This window comes from Platalea leucorodia (genome assembly GCF_965183815.1).
Source record: "Platalea leucorodia genome assembly, chromosome: 6".
Lineage (NCBI taxonomy): Eukaryota > Metazoa > Chordata > Aves > Pelecaniformes > Threskiornithidae > Platalea > Platalea leucorodia.
In genome coordinates this window covers 82143840-82160373 of record NC_138828.1, presented here as the reverse complement: position 1 = coordinate 82160373, position 16534 = coordinate 82143840, and the positions used below count along the sequence as shown (strand labels likewise).

The window sequence follows — 16534 nt, the reverse complement described above, 5'->3', positions numbered from 1 at the left end:
GGCTAAAGACTTCCTTATGCAATCATATTAGTCTCCTACTACACTTTCAAGTGTTCCATTAATTAAGATAATTTGATATATGCATTTATTAATACTCTTTCAAAAACTTCCAGCTCTCTTGAACTCCTTTTCTACTTAAAATATTTCCCCTCTACCTAGCAATGTTTTAATGTTTACTTTTTTAACTCTATTGTTGCTGTCACTTTTTCCTGTTTTCTCCAGTACACCCCAAGCACTTAACTACACTTACTGAACATTATCTGCGTGAAAGATACAATTCTGTTCTTTCATCTGTGTACATGAACATATACATATATATATATTTGTATATATATACATAGGCAGAATGAACAAGATTTGAATAGATATATCCCTTTAAAGGGTTCCCCTTTAACATCCAGTGAGTAATATTTAAATGCTAGAAACAGAAAGGTTGAGCTCGTAGTTGCTGCCAGTTGTTCTTCAAAATGTAAACTAGTCTTGAATCATGTTTTTCTGTGTTTTTTGCTTCAAATCAGATAGTAAGAAAGATGCATAAAACATAGTTTTCATTATGAGTAAAATATATTTAAGGACATTCAGTCAAGAAGAAAATGTGGTTTCCTGCCACAGTGAAAGTTTACTTCCTAGGAAAGATTGTCACTGCTCTTGATGAAAATCACACTGGAAATTCCCCTTTGTGTTCATCAGCTGGGATGAATACACTACCAAAAAGTGTATTAAAAATAGGATCTAGGGAAAAAAATGGTAAAGAAAGATAATATTATAACAAAAGGGCAGCTGTCTGAGTTAGGAATCATCTTTTCCTCTTCTTCCAATTATAGTGCCAAAATAATAAAGCCAATGGTACATGATTTGGATACTGAGATGCTAGAAGAAGGCAAATAATAAAAATGATGTGAATATAATGAAAAGATGGCTATCTATAAATCTTAAGCTTGACCCAAGTTCCTTAAATTTGTAAGAATTAATCCCAATAGATTTTGTATCCAGGTTTCTAATGAAGTGTTGATTCTGTTTGTTCTGTAGTATATGAGAGCCCCGTCCTCCAATATTAATGTTAAAACATTGAAGAATAGGAGTAACTAAATGCAGGAGTATAGGTGCATTATAATTAGTGACACCTGATGTTCCTGTTTGTAGGATTTGGTTTTAAGTTGTTAGAGAACTGTTTTGGGGAATATTTATCTTTCTGCATATGTGATATGCAGAAAGTAATTATAGCTTCAAAGGAATCCTGTATAAAATTTGAAGAAAAGCCTCTGGTTACTTCAAGGAATGCCTTTAAACTATTTACTTAAGTAAATAATTGCCTTAAGATATGTCTTCAAAAAGCTCATACCAGAGTTTATAATACCATTAGCTAATATCTGTGGCTATTTTTTGTGTTATATACATGATGATAGTGAAGAAACAGAATGTCCATTTATGTGCCTTCACAAAAGTCACTTGCTAGATTTTGCATTCTAAACATGTACAATTATTATACATAATATACTTATACGAGTATTATTATTCAGTATGAGCTAGACTGCAGTTAGTTATCTAAATTAGTAGGCATAATGGCTACATTTTGCTTTGATCATTTGATATAAATATGTACTGTATTCATTCCAAGTTGTAAAGGTTTTAAATGTACTTTGCTGATAGCTCAGATAGCTTGCAGTCTCTTGAAAGTTAGTAAATCACACTTTTTAAAGGACATTTTACATTCTTTGTTGTGCAATTGGAGGAAAGAATATGAAGATGGCTGTTTTCATGCTGTCAGAAAATGTGCCAGAGCTCTGCATGTGTAGAGTCACTACAAACCCACACCACGAGCCTTCCTGGGTCTTGAAATTGTAGCAACAGTATGTACCATGTCTACTGGAAAGTATTTATGCCCAAGGGCAGAGGGAAAATGTTCATGAAAGAAGGTGTCTAATCTTACTGCCTTTCGTTTTGTTTAATCTAGTTATGCCACGTTTTGCTGAACAAGTTGAGGTTGCCATTGAAGCTTTGAGCGCAAATGTCCCACAGCCATTTGAAGAGAATGAGTTCATAGACGCCTCCCGGTTGGTTTATGATGGAGTTCGTGACATCAGGAAAGCTGTTCTGATGATAAGGGTACGTAAGGCACCTGGGAAATAAAAATTGGGACTTAGAGGAAAGTATTACATTGGATGAGAGGAATATAAAAGCGTCTTAGAATCAACTTTGTTTCATAATAAGCCAGAAAAGCTTGACATTGAAACAAGCATGAAACAAAAATACGTGCAGCAAAAAAGAATTTGTAAGTAAAGAGATGAGGGTATTTTAGGGGATGAACCACAATTAATTTGTTAATCACCTAGGAGAAGATTTGATCACAACTGCCAATAGATGCAAACTTGATTACTGTTTCTGTAGTAATAGCATTAATTTGCTAAGACTTTCAAAGTTTGTGTAGAATTTTGTTGTTGGTTTGTTTTTTTTTTTTTCCTAATGTATGTGTGCTGCCTAGGATACGAGGTAAGTCTGGTTAAAATCTAAATGAATAAATAAATTATCTTGCTGCTCCAGTGAGCCTCTGCAGGGATGGTTTTGAATGTTTACTGAGGTGAAGAATGTGTCATTTCAGCATTGACTAGCCAGTTGATTCAATTTGCTTAGGCATCTTTTACAAATAAATAAAAAAACCCCACAGAACAACATAATTATTGTTAGAGTAGATGTGTGTCTTGCTTTTCAGTGTAGTCTACAGTCAAAGATTTAAAAAAACAAAAAAACAAACAAAAAAACCCCAACAAACCACACCTGGTTTGGGCATCTCTTCAGCAATTGAAACTCTTACTTGAAACCCAAATTACCTTAAATCTGCCCCAGTGAAAGCCACGTACAAATAAAGCTACAGTGAAAATCACAGAGAAAACTTATGAAGCAAGTAACAGTGCTAAAAGAATAAATCATCCCTTTGAGCAAACAGGTAACATACACTTGTCGTTGTGAGTATAGTATGGCTCTGATGTGAGACTTCAGGCAGTTGGAGCACTCCAAAATAGCTTCCTTTTAGTCATCTGTCGCTATGTATTAACATTTACACAAAAAGCTTTTGACAGGCTTAATTTTATAACTGCAAAAAATAAATTCCATTCCCTACCCAGTGCTAATCTCAGGTAGCCTGAATTATAGTCATGATTGGTGCTGGGGGCAAACCCGCCCGGTTTTCTGGGTTTGCAGCATTGGGGTATTTGCAGCTCTTCTGGACTGGGATGGAAAGGAAAGATCTGCATAGTAAAAGATCTCCATTTTTCCTTTGATTATCCAGTTCTTTAGTCTGTAACAGCAGTTTCCAAACTTCTCATAGGACAAGAACCACTTCTAAGCACATTTAATCTTTTGTAGTCTCTCATGAGTCATTTTAAATGGCTTCATGAGACAGAATCATCAGGTGCGATCTGCTATAGACCCACGCTTTCCCATCCCCTACGCAGAGCTCTGGCTTCCAGCACCCCCCTGTACATCAGAGCTGTCCCAGAGAGGTTTCCATGGGACTGTCCATACTGGGTGAGATGTTTCTGCTAAGCACAAAACACCATTTTAAATTCTGGAGGCACATTCACTTATTTCATTGCTGTTTTACTGTTATATTAACCACCAGCTTGGAAAGCTGATCAGCATGCAGGCTTTGCAGCCGTCTTAGAATCATCCCAGGTTACTTTTGCAATTGTATCACTACTACTTTCTGCTCCCTGTATGATATGAGTTAATGAACTCTGTTTACCCAGATTAGGAAGATGTATTTTTGCATTCGGACAATTTACTTATTTATGGAGCTAAATGTAGTGCTCCTTACCCAGGCAGAGAACTAAAGGACATAAATGGACTCATTATCCTTGTGAGTTAACTGGGAAAGTCACATATATAAACTTACACAGACCAGAGTTTGCTGAATCAGAACCTTATTTTGTAGAAAACAAAATTAGTTTCAGTTTGAGACACTCCTTAGCATTCCCATCTGGACATCTCACATTGAAACGGAATGTATAATTAAAGGGTGAGCTTTAAGCTATAAAAGACAGTCTTTAGAATATTTTTATCTAATAATCTATTAAATCTCATGCACACCTTTAATTCAGGCTGTAAAACTTCTTGCAGAATTTTAAAAAGAAAAACAAATGAAACCTTGAAAACTTTTTAGAGCATCTGACACAAACAATTATTGTTAGGAAGGAATTGTTCATGTGCATACCATGAAAGATTGAATTTATCTGAGATGATTCCCTCATTCCATGGAGGAAATAAAGCCACTGTTTAAATTAATTTTTGTGGCTATAATTACTTTTAGTAAGCTGAAGGAAAGGGGGATAATCTCTGTTCTTCTTTTTACCCTTGAGAAAAGGAGATTTTATTGTCCCTTTAGAGGAGAAAGGAGACTCATTTTTGCATTGGGGACTATTACTATGATCTATACAGAAGAAAAAAATCTCTTTCACAACTTAAGAAGTAGTATAAATAAATTTAGGAGTATAATTATAGAACCTAAGAATAAGATAGAAAATAATAACTTTGTTCCAACATCTTTTATATTACTGCATCAAGATCAAATTACACTTTGTTTTTTTCATAGCCACTTATGAAATTCCCTCAGTTATTAGACAGAAACCCTCTGTACAGGTAGGAAGAATCACAGTGGCACCTTTTCTCGTTCTTAGGTAATTTCGAGGCCAGACCTCTTTTCACACATGGACTTTGCTATTGGCAACCTCGCTGTTAGTTGCATCTACGTTAGCATTATGGTTACATTTGTTCGGATCATGAGTGCACTTTTGGAGGCAATCTCCAGTTGTTCCCTCTTGCCGTGTTTTAGTTCATATACAGAGTAGTCTTAGAGCATATAAACTTGATTCTTTGGGGTGAGCCTGAAAGATGTGCTCTAGGAGTGTCTTAAATGTACTTCTGTCATTAAGGGACTTTCAGTCCCTGGGAGCAGACTACAGCGAGCCTGAATAAAAATCAAATGAGGGTAGTGCAAATGTGGGGTCCTTAGCACCAACTGTGTGGATGTATGAATCTTCTGCTCTTCTACACTTGTCAATGTAGGCTTAGCCTTGATCACCTCTGGGGTAGCTGCTCTGGTGAAATCCAAAGCGCTGCTACATCTCAGATCCTCTGGAAAAATAGACTTGGTGCAGAATCCCATCATCTTTTTAAATCGTCTCCAAAGGGTGCTGTGGAGGTCCCTTGTCTACAGTGACTGCCTGTTGCTTCTCAGGTTGAATTTAGAGTGTTAGATTTTACTGTAAATCATTAAAGAGCCGAAGACCTGCCGTGAGAGAGGTTCTGTGTCCTTGCCAGTCAGATGCTGCTTGCAGCACCTGAGTCATTCAGACTGCAACTGCCTTTGTGCAAACACAAATGTACAGAATAGCGTGGAGTTGAATAGAAAAGCACATTATAAAGGCATTTTTTTCTCCTTAGCTTTTAGAATTAGAGTGTATTTTCCTGGTAAAAAATGGAGAAGTATCTTTTCAGTCTGTCTTTCCTCTTGTTACAAGGTTAGCTTGCCTTGGTGTTTACAGAGATGAAATTCTTATAATTGCATCTTACAATTTTTACGTGCACACAGCACTATAGCATACTGAGGTTTCTATCTTCATCAAGTATATTTGAATTGGTATAGCATTAAACAAATAGCATTTATAAATCTGCATATATATGCCATTTTATGACTTACACATGCATAATTCACATTTTTATACTGCAGTTACAAAAGATAAAACAAAATTATACTGATGGAAGATATTTTGTTTACCACAAGATCTTCAGTCTAGCAGCCAGAGAGATATTAAAAAAAAAGAAAAAAAAAAAAAAGATTCCAATGACTGGAAGATGAAAGTCACCAAATTCATATTAGAAATAAAGCATGCATCTTAAAAGAGAAAGTATGTATTCGCTGGGTGATTTATCTGGGATTGTGAAAGATTATTCTACACTGGGAGAATTCACCTGAATTAGATGAATGAAGTGAAGAGTATGCTCTATGTGTAGAAGAGAGACTGTATTTGAAAAAAAATCGTCCTGGGAAGTCTTATGGCCTGTGCTACAGAACAGAAAGACTAAAAATTATGAAAATGGTCCATTTTTCTGCTGAAATCAATGAGTTCATAAAATCTATTAGTTTTGAAAATTACTCTAGCTCCTCCTGCCACTGGAGGTTGTCAGAGTTTTGTTTGGAAGCTGTCTCCAGTCTCAAATCCATGTTTCCTATGTCCGTGTGACCATAGGTTCAGGTGTCTGCAAGACTGATTCAGTCCTTCTGGCTTCCAACTCAGATAAATTAAGTTCCAGACTTTGTTGTCTTGGAAACTAGGTTTTAAATACCAGGGTCCTGTGTAGTTGTGCACAAAAATTAGAGTTCTTATGGTGTGTCTAGAAGGCCCTGCTAAGAGTAAAAATCAAGTCAAGGTACTTCAATACAATATTTCTTTTTTATACCTTTGTGTCTAAACAAATAGGAGGCCTTGTTATATATGGGCTGCATCTTCAAGAGATCAGATAAAACAAAGCAACGGTGCAAGAGTGACAAGCATGCAACATGTTTGAAATGGCAGCATACAGATAACAGTTAACTACTGTTCTTCATCTTAATGAAAAAGGTAGCTATTTTTGGAAGAAAATGAGGGTGTTAAATTCACCACACTTGAAAACCTTCAGAGAGTGAATCTGAAAGTTAGTTTTGAATTAGATCTCACTTGTACAGAGTGGAGATACTGAGATTCCTTGTGCTTGTAGTATATTATTAACAGTTGCATTAACTTGTCCTTTTGGTTTGCACTACATTTTCTCCAAGTTCAACATCTATACCCATTAAGTTTCAATTTTTTAAAGACCACAAATTTTAGGATCATGAATGTCAGGCAGTAACAGCAATATATTTTTTCTGAATGTTTATTTAAGAATAAATCCCTGAAACACAGAATTTTCAGAATATTTTAGCTTTTTAAGAGGCATCCTCATGCCCTTACTGATTACAGTGTTGAGATGTAATATTTTGAATATTACGCCCTTACTTTACTGCAACTCTGACTATGAAAGCCTGGGAAAGGGCTGCATATTATCTTTTATAGTCATATTTATAAAAGCAGAGACAGAAGAAACTAAGAAGAGTAAACTTGGAGGGGGAAAGGCTACTGGTTTTGAAACAACTAGTGCAACTGGCTAGTTGAATGGACTTGGAGGATGGGGAAGAGCCAGCTGGTTTATGAAGAAGGGGTTGAAACTCTCCACTCTGTTCCTGTTTGTCACAGTAAAGCCTAGGCAGATGAAAAGCTGAGCCCTGTGATAGGAAATACTCTTCTTTGCTCAGGGAGTTGTATGATTCTCTTAGTAGCTGGTTTGCTTATGACAGGTTTCAAAGTCCCATCCTGCCCTCAAGCAGCTGAGCAGGGAGAATGAAGTGATTAAAAGTGATTGGAAAACAAGACCATTGGACATCATAATGATGAATACCAATCTTTCTTTTTTGTCCTGTGGCAGAAGAGAAAAGACAAATTCATTTTTTCACCTAAACTTCATCTCCTGTCTATCCTGTTATATACACTATTTGTACATGCACCTCTTTAGAGATGCAGCCTGAGTTTCATTACCATACTGTCATACTTGGTTATTTCTTCCTCCAGCACTCAGCATCAAAGTATGTATTTAATTCATACTCTTTAAGCCAAAATGACGATGGCTGTGTTTTACTCTCCCCATCATGTGCACTTCACCATGTAGCTAGCAAAGCAGCTGATTTTCTGTTACAAACAGTGATGTGCACTTCATGTTGGAAACCAGGCTGTAATATAAATATCGCCAAAAGACTTCTCTACATTATGTTAGAGGGTTTGGACCAGTTCCTAGTGACTGAGCATCTTCAAGACAGAGCTGTAATGACAACTGGCAATGATTAGCACCTCTGCTAGCAAACTTGATGTTGCCTCCAAGCATGAAATGCCAGCATGGATGATTTCTTCTGTAACGGTTGGCCCTCCAGGTTAACACTGAGGCATATGGGTATCCAGTAAGGTGAGGGTTTCTCTGCACAGATACTGTGATCTTCTTCTTTGAAGAAAATATTGTACCACTATATTGTACCTACAGAAGTTACTTATGGCCAGATTGTTGTACTAGATGCTATTCAAACACAAAATGGAATATAATCTTCCTTCTAAAGACTATTTATGGTTTTGCACCATCTATATTAAATGTAGTACTAAATAGTGATTTAAAGTAGGCTGTCTCTCTGTATATACATAAGGAAATTTTTTTGCTCCTAATTTTTTGTTAGAAGGTGAAAAAAATATCAGATCCATCAGATATCTTTCTTCTCCCTCCTTCCAACATTTTAAACAACCTGAAGCCAGCATATACGTAACTAGATTTAATCAATCTGGCCGGAGACCCTCACACCATTCGTAGCACCAGCAATGGAGATAACGTGGTTTCAGTTTAGGGGATGAGGCAAATTCCAAAGCTGTGTACCTGAAAAGAACCATGTGAACCCATAAGATAAAGCAGATTATAAACTTTACATTTGTTTCAAAACCAGTTGACGTTATTTACATTTTTTTTTCAAGGGGAAATCTCTTATTTGCTGCGATAACATTTTCCTCCAGGTTGTTAGTTCCTTTTTCCCAGCTATTTATTTTCTCTTTTGAAGATTACGTGGCAATTCCAGTACTATAATGGTATTAGTGTCCATTTATATATGAAATAACATTATTTTGAGATACTGCATTCCAGTTGTTAGTGTTTCCAAAGTCCATTTGTTCCTGGAATGGCATTCATCATGTTAACAGAGTTAAGAAAAGTTGCAGCAAGGTAATGATAAATGCTATTTATAAAGAAAACTAGAGTTGAACCAACTTAATTTTTAAGACAATTCAATTTCAGTTCTTGACTGCTTGGGCAGACAAGTTAATTTAAAAGGAAAGAGAAACAGCATTTCCTGGGCAGGTAGTCAATGAAATAAGAGCTTACTGTACATAGGACTTTGTCTGTATCCTTTATAAGCTTGTCATCTCCTCTCTTTTGCTTTTTCTCCCTGTCTCTCTTGCTAGACCCCTGAAGAGCTAGAGGACGATTCAGACTTTGAGCAGGAAGACTATGACGTTCGCAGCCGAACAAGTGTTCAGACTGAAGATGACCAGCTTATTGCTGGCCAGAGTGCAAGGGTGAGTATAAAACCCGCATACTACATTAAGTGTCTGTAAAGCTACAAATAAAAAGCCATGCCTCAGCAAGCAAATGCAACGATTTCAAATCTTCAGGGTCATTTAAGAAAGGATGGGAGTAAGCTGACCTAGGTGTTTAAAGAGTTTTCATGTCTCACCTATTTGAAAAGCACTGACTTTGTTGAATGATCTTCCTTAGGCTTATGTGATGCCTTGTATCAGCCGTTTGCCCCAGCTAGTGCTGTAGGAGAAGGCCTTGAAGGCCTTGCAAATGTGTTGAAACCGTGGGAGTAGTCAGTAAATTAAAAAAAAAAAAAAAAAAAAATCAAAACCCAAACCATCAGGGCACCACGTGCTGTATCCAGAGAAATCCTACATTAGTCATGTTTCCCAGTGTGCAAACCTGTCAAGAAGATCTGTTTAAGCTACCGAGGAGTCCCTGTAATTTAATTGTAATTGAAGACATTTGTTACTGAGTCAATGTAATTTTACCAGGGTAATTACATCATGATAAACTCGAGTCATTGTGATTTGCGACCTCAGCTTGTGCATGGGGATAGCAAATTAAGCTGATGAGTGCTTTGGGGGTCACAGGTGCTGGAGAAGTGAAGTTTGTTAACACTCGGGATTATGCCACCCTCTGATGAATGTTTACCTTTTACTAAATAGGCTGCTCAGCTCAGATTATTTAAACAAAATAAAATCAGCATATAATTTTGGGGGCAAATGACATCATGAAAATATATTCGACTGGAAAGAGAGTTTAAAAAAAAAGCCTTAAAATTTTCCAGCAGAGAACCAGTAGAGAACTGGGAATTACCTGAATGATTTTCATGGGTGTTTTGCACAGGTCTGCAGTTTCTTTGGATAAGTGCTTAAAAGTGAAGTCATGGACTAAAAGAGAAGCGTCCTCCACACGCACATTCAAACACTGTAGCAAAAACTGGTAACTGGAATGGTGACTTCTTGAATTCTGGAAGAGGATTTGTAGGTCTGCGAACCTGAAGACCAAAAGGCAACAATACTTTGAAAGATCAATTCAGAGGACCAGGAAAGACGAGTTTTCAGCTGCTGTAGGAAGACCCACAGTATGTTAGGGCTTGACACAAATGTTTTATACCCTGAAAAGAAATAGTAGAGTAATGCAAACCTAAATGAAGCTTACTTAGAGGTATGGGAAGAATGTGAGATATAGATAAAACGGAATGGGCAGAGGTTTCTTTTTGTCTTAAATTAATTTCCCTGAATATCGAATACGGGTGGTAAATAAACCATACCATGTATCAGAAAAGCTGGGTTTCTATCATTGTATCCCAAGGACAAAAAATTTTGTCCTTGCATATCAAGGGCATATCATATATATCCTTATCACCTAGATGAAGAGCAGATGGATTGAAGGTCCCGTCCCAGAGAGGTGGGTGACCAGGAACTGGCATTGAAAACCAGGCAGTCAGGAGAATTGCAGAATAATGCCTGGATACCTTACCCTGAGAACGATGAAAGAGCAATGTTCTGGATGCAGCTGACTATCTTTGAGGGATTTTTATATTTTAAAGCGCAGAAAGTCCTGTTTGATATATTAAAAGAATTGACTACTAAAGTAAGTCTCAGGTACAAAGTACTGAGATACAATAGTTGTTTCACAGTCCTTTTTTTTTTTTTTTTTTTGTTACATCTAGGATTGGGTAGCATATCATCCTTTCTTAGGCTGAAAACCAAGTAAAGACTGCAGTAATATTTTTACTAAGAATCTAGTTCACCTAGGGACTTAGGAGTCTTAAATTCTATTACATTTATTGTGGTTATTATCACTGCTGCACTTAAAACCTTCTGCTTTGATCAGCTACACACTGTATAAACATAATATATTATAAAGACAGTCCCGTTCCTGAATAACGTAGAATGCAATACGTCACAAGAAGCAACAAACGACGAAAACCTAAAATGAAGACATGCTAAGCAGAAGCTGCCCAGTCCACAGTCTTGAGTGACTCATTGAAATGAGACTGCTAATCAGAATAGTATCTTATTTGAACCTTTTCTGTAGAAAAGCTGGATTTTTATTTGTGGAACATAATGGATTTGTTTAATATGCTTACTCCATGGAGCTATTAGTATTTCAGTAGAAAAATTTGTGTTGGTCTTCAATGGAAATAAAACTTGAATATATGAGCTGCATTTGCTATAGGATATAGCTTCCTTGAAAACACATCAGCAGCTGGAATAGAAATGTTAAAACACTGTATACCGGTTTAAAGGCTGTGCAGGTGAAGCTGCCCACAGAAAGAAACCACATGCAAGACATACAAATCAGCTTTCCAAATTTTACTACTCCTATCACATTCTCTTAATTTCAGTTAATTCATCTGTTCTGGTCTTTTATGTGTATTTTATATATTTATTTATTAGCTTGACTTACACTGCATTTTTCTGTGGAAAGACTAATATGCTACCATTTGAAACTGCTAAGTTACATTGATAAGGACTAATTAAAACTCATGTGTTGCATTTTAATTTGATTAACTTGCAAATTTCTCATTTTCTGATCTACTGTTTATAACCTTTTTTAATTTCAGTTTTGGAAAAGGTCAATTATGAATTTTTAAAAGCCAAGAGCATTTTAAGAATATGTAGAGAAAGACTTCAGCTGATTGAAAGTGACACAAACAAGAAAAAATGTAATGGCACTTAAATATGTGTCACACCCCATTAAATGCATTATATGGTCTTCAGAACCCCTAAAGCCAAATAGTAGCTCAGCTTGGAAATCATTATTGGAAGTGTCCATTTGATCTTCAAAAGTAATTATAATAATTTTGTAGGGTTTTCTTTTTTCTTTTTTTTTGGCGGGGGCAGGGAACTTTCTGCTTTGTTGGTAATGCCGAGGCAGATTAGTATCAACCTGTGTAGTGCCTTTTTGCGTGTCTTCCAAGAGACAATTAGACCACTAAATACTATTGAAAGGTACATTCATTACAATTCACTCCAAATGTATTATCTTGCATGCCATAGCTTATTTTAGTGTTGGCTTAAGCAGAAAATCTCTGTTTCTGACAGAGAATGAAACTGGGGGAGATAGTGGCAATTCAGCCTGCCTTTTCCCGTAGACGTCATTCATTTTGTTCTTCCTAAAAGTTAAGGTTTAACAGGGATTTTCATTAATCTTCCTGTATCAACTGATGAATAATCTGTATATCATGACATCACATATATGATTTTAAATTCTTGAAGGTATAAGAAGAGCTATAAACATGCTGTGAATTTGGTTTTGCCTTTTCTAACAGAAATCAAATGTCTACTGGGTTTTTCTTGGCATCTTCACCTCCCATAAAAAGAAACTAGAAGTTGGGCATGCCATTTGGACTACTGGAAATGTATAGTTTCTAGCTTCCTTTTTTCATGGCCAACTTCTCCCATTTTTTCTCCAGGCTATCATGGCTCAGCTTCCCCAGGAGGAGAAGGCTAAGATTGCCGAGCAGGTAGAGATATTCCACCAAGAAAAGAGCAAACTGGATGCAGAGGTGGCCAAGTGGGATGACAGTGGTAATGACATCATTGTGTTGGCAAAGCAGATGTGCATGATTATGATGGAAATGACAGACTTTACTAGGTAAGGACAAAATAACCTGTGCTGAGTACTTCTTCAGACATCCCACATCTGTCCTTTTTGTTGCAATTTATAGCCTATTGAGATGATGTGCTGTGGTTTGGGGGATGCAAAGCCAGGTAACACGCATCACACGTAACGGGATGGGTTGTACAGTCCTCTACACATGACTGCTCTGGATATTTCTCCAAATGGGATTAATCACATGAAGTTTTTGTCCTATTTATGAATCTGTTTTATTTGCAGATCATCTTGAATATCAGCAGCAAAGATAGTCTGTGACCTTACAGACACTCAACTGACATTTCCTTTAGTACCCATCTAAATGCATGTGCCTCTCTGAACTTTCAACATTTCAACACAATTTGTGTCAATCAAAAATAATGGCAAAACTATTTATATCATTTCGAACACTGAACTTCTTTCCAAAAAATTCCCTAATGAAATGAAACTGTTTTGATCTAATAATTTATTGGAGCCTGTCAGTAATGGGTTTTTTTTTGCTTTCATTTCTTTTTTTCTATTGATGTCTTGTTCTTTTCTAATTGCAAAGGATCAAAAAGCCATTCATTAATGATATCATATAAACAGAATTATTTTGTTGAAATATAGTCATATTGTTAATCACACCAGGGAGAACATGTTACAAGATTCTTTGAATTACAGATCACCATAATAAAGGTTTTTCAGTGTTTATTTTTAATGGGAGTTCGAAAGTTTAAATGGTATTTATCAAAATGTGATTAGACAAAACCGGACAAAAATCTTCATGTTTTTATTCAGAATTAAAATAAGACATCCATTTATTCATCTCACTGAGGTGCTCAAATAGATTTCTTAATCACCAGCTGATCACATGCCTTGTGTCTGGAGCCTTCGACCCATTTCAGAGGCGACAGTCTCTGCATTGACAATATAGGGTTCGCACATACCTTTTGATAGATAGATAGATAGATAGATAGGGGGTGTGTATAAATACCATTAATTTGCAAATAACTATTTGCACTCACATGGCTAGTTAATTGGTAATAGGCAACAGCAAACATTTTTATCCATTTTTAATTTAATTATACATATAGAAAGTTTGCTTACTTTAATAGATTACTACTACTTTCCAAGTAATTATTCTCTCAGCTTATTTGCTTTTTCTCAGTTTGTGCTTTTACAACTGTTCTTTTTGCAGTAGACTCACCACTCCTGTACACTAAATGGCAGTGTAGAACCTCCTATGAAGGGTGATGTTTTAAAGGATTCTTAATTTTATATTTGTATTGTCTTTGGGTCTCTGATCCTTCTGCCCCAAAACAGAGTGAAAAACTGTCCAAACAGTACCATCATTTCACAGAAGGAAGAAACAATGTTCTAAAGCAACAGCCCAGAATACGAACACTTTCTGCAGCCTCCCAGACAACCTTTGATACATTGAACATCAAATTGAAAGTTTTGTAATTACATTTTCTACCATCAAAAGGACAGAAGTAATATGAGAATGAGAGAAAACTACTGTCACATTTGAAGTAAATTAAAAAAAAAAAATCAAAGTGCACCTCTGTTTACATCAGATTCAATAAAAACTTGTTTAATATATTCCATTAAAACAGAACAAAGCCTTTCACACCTTTTTGGTTAACTGTAACCTCAGCAGTGTTAAAATAGAATAATTTTTCAAATGCGTGGAGTTTGTGTCAGTCAGATCTGCTGATGTAATTAAAGTAGAGGCATATGAGGTCACTGAAGGATTTTTGCTACAGTTTAAGTTTAACGAGAGTGGGATACTTGTTGTATTTCCATATCGGTTTAAGGTGAAAATGAAAGTATGGAAAGAAGATAAAAATGGAAATATGTTTCAGTATGTTATTCTTGGCATTATAGATGAAAAAAATGAAAACATACTACTATGTTGTGCTTAGAAAAAATGCCTTCAATTTTAGTTTAAAAAAACCTAGGTTTGATCATATTATGATTTTCCATCAGTCTTGTCTGAAGCTATATTTCTGCACATAGTATAAAAAAATAAAAATAAAAATACACAAAAAAAAAAAGAAAAAGAAAATCAGCTCACTTCCAACTGAGCCATTCTCAGGAGCAGCAGCAAATTTATTATTACAAACAGGATTAAAGTTTTGAGTCTGAAGCAAACTCAGAAAAGTCTGCAGTGACTTTTTACTTTTTGTCTATATACAGTTTTGTAACTTTAATGACTAAAATCAGAGTTTTGTGCATCATCTTAAAAGTATAATGAAAGATCAGTCTTAAAGCTAATTATACGTTTTAAGTGTAACATTTAAGTGTAACATAAGGATTATGCTTCACATATCTTTGCTGACAAAAATCTACTAAAAAGATTTTCTAAACTGTGACATTCTTGTTCTAGACATGACAGGCTTAACATTTAGCACTGGCTTGGGAATAACATAATTTTGAAATAGTTGTGTATTCCAAAAGAACGTTGGCTCAATGAGCACTTAAAAATGCGTATTCTAGTAAGCATAGCTCATGTGCTTGAAGGCGCCATCACACTAAATTGCTAGTGAGGCATTTTGTAAGAGAGAGGAAATATAGCAGACCGATTTCTTAATCGAGCTGTACTATAAAGTAGTTAAAAGGTGAAATACTAATAAATTAAGAAGTCATTTGTGTTACTATTTTAAAATCAAACACTAAACAGGGTCACTAAACCTGTTGCCTTTCATGATTTATTTAGATTGTGCATAATTGTATTGTATTTCACAGAGGTAAAGGCCCCCTGAAGAATACATCAGATGTCATTAATGCGGCCAAGAAGATTGCAGAGGCAGGATCAAGGATGGACAAATTGGCACGGGCGGTAGCTGATCAGGTAACAACAAAAATGGACAGAAACATAATGTAACCTCTATCAATGAGTTGGCTTCTGCACAAAAAGGTTATCTCTACTTGGCAGAAAACTACCTGTTGAAAGTCACTGCCTGGATACTAATCTACCCATTGAATATAAGTTCCGTACCAGTCAGCTTGGGTTTTGCAGTACAGGAAAGTCATAAATGAGTCTCTCTAAATCTCAGAAATGCCTGAATTGTTCCACAGCCTCACTTCTGGACCCAGGTGATTATATTAGAATTAGACTGATATATTTGCTGTCATGAGAGCAGTAGAGACTTGGATGCTCCGTTACCCTTGCCATATGCCTAGGAATCCTTATATTCTTTTCAGCTCGTTCTTCCAGCAATTTCCCTTGATATGGCATTTTTCTTTTTCAAGATTCCCTGACTCCCTTTCTTCTGCTTTGCATCAGAGTATCGTGCTTTCACCTTACAACCCCCTGCTCCATGTTCTAGGGTCTGTGTCCTCAGCCCCATTACCAAGTTCATGCCACAACTGGAAAGATGAACTTGCTATATTCAGCCCCTTTCAGACTGGATTATTTATCCATCTGGAGAGCAAGAGGAAGCATCATATTAAAAGTCAGGAGCCAAATTTCAAATCCAGGTTCTAGGTAGCTAATTTTAGATTTAGGCGAATTAAATTTGACTTTTTTTTTTGCCTTGTAAACTTCCTATAGTTTCTTTCCTTTCATTGTCATCAGGAGAAATTTTGCTGGAAGTGGGAAGTGATAACTTCCTTGCCTCTAGTCTTCCTCTTCAAAATAAGTATTTCTTTTTCTTCTTCAAGTGAGCATGTAATAGTGTGTAACACGTCCTGCCAGGGAATATGGGCCAGAGTGGCAAGAAACCTGAAGCTGTCCCTTTTCCTATAACCTCAGAAATGTTGG

General features: G+C 36.1%; 1 protein-coding gene across 3 annotated transcripts in view; it reads left to right on the top strand.

Annotated features, from left to right (window-relative positions):
• CTNNA2 (catenin alpha 2) overlaps nt 1-16534 on the top strand; it is a gene marked incomplete at both ends in the record, with an annotated part of 509011 nt that overhangs the window by 459937 nt on the left and 32540 nt on the right. For all 3 annotated transcript variants that reach the window (XM_082315551.1, XM_082315553.1, XM_082315552.1), the window contains 4 exons: nt 1955-2106; nt 9063-9176; nt 12605-12786; nt 15517-15622. In XM_082315551.1, the coding sequence (XP_082171677.1) occupies nt 1955-2106; nt 9063-9176; nt 12605-12786; nt 15517-15622 (554 nt within the window). The remainder of the gene's footprint in view (nt 1-1954; nt 2107-9062; nt 9177-12604; nt 12787-15516; nt 15623-16534) is intronic.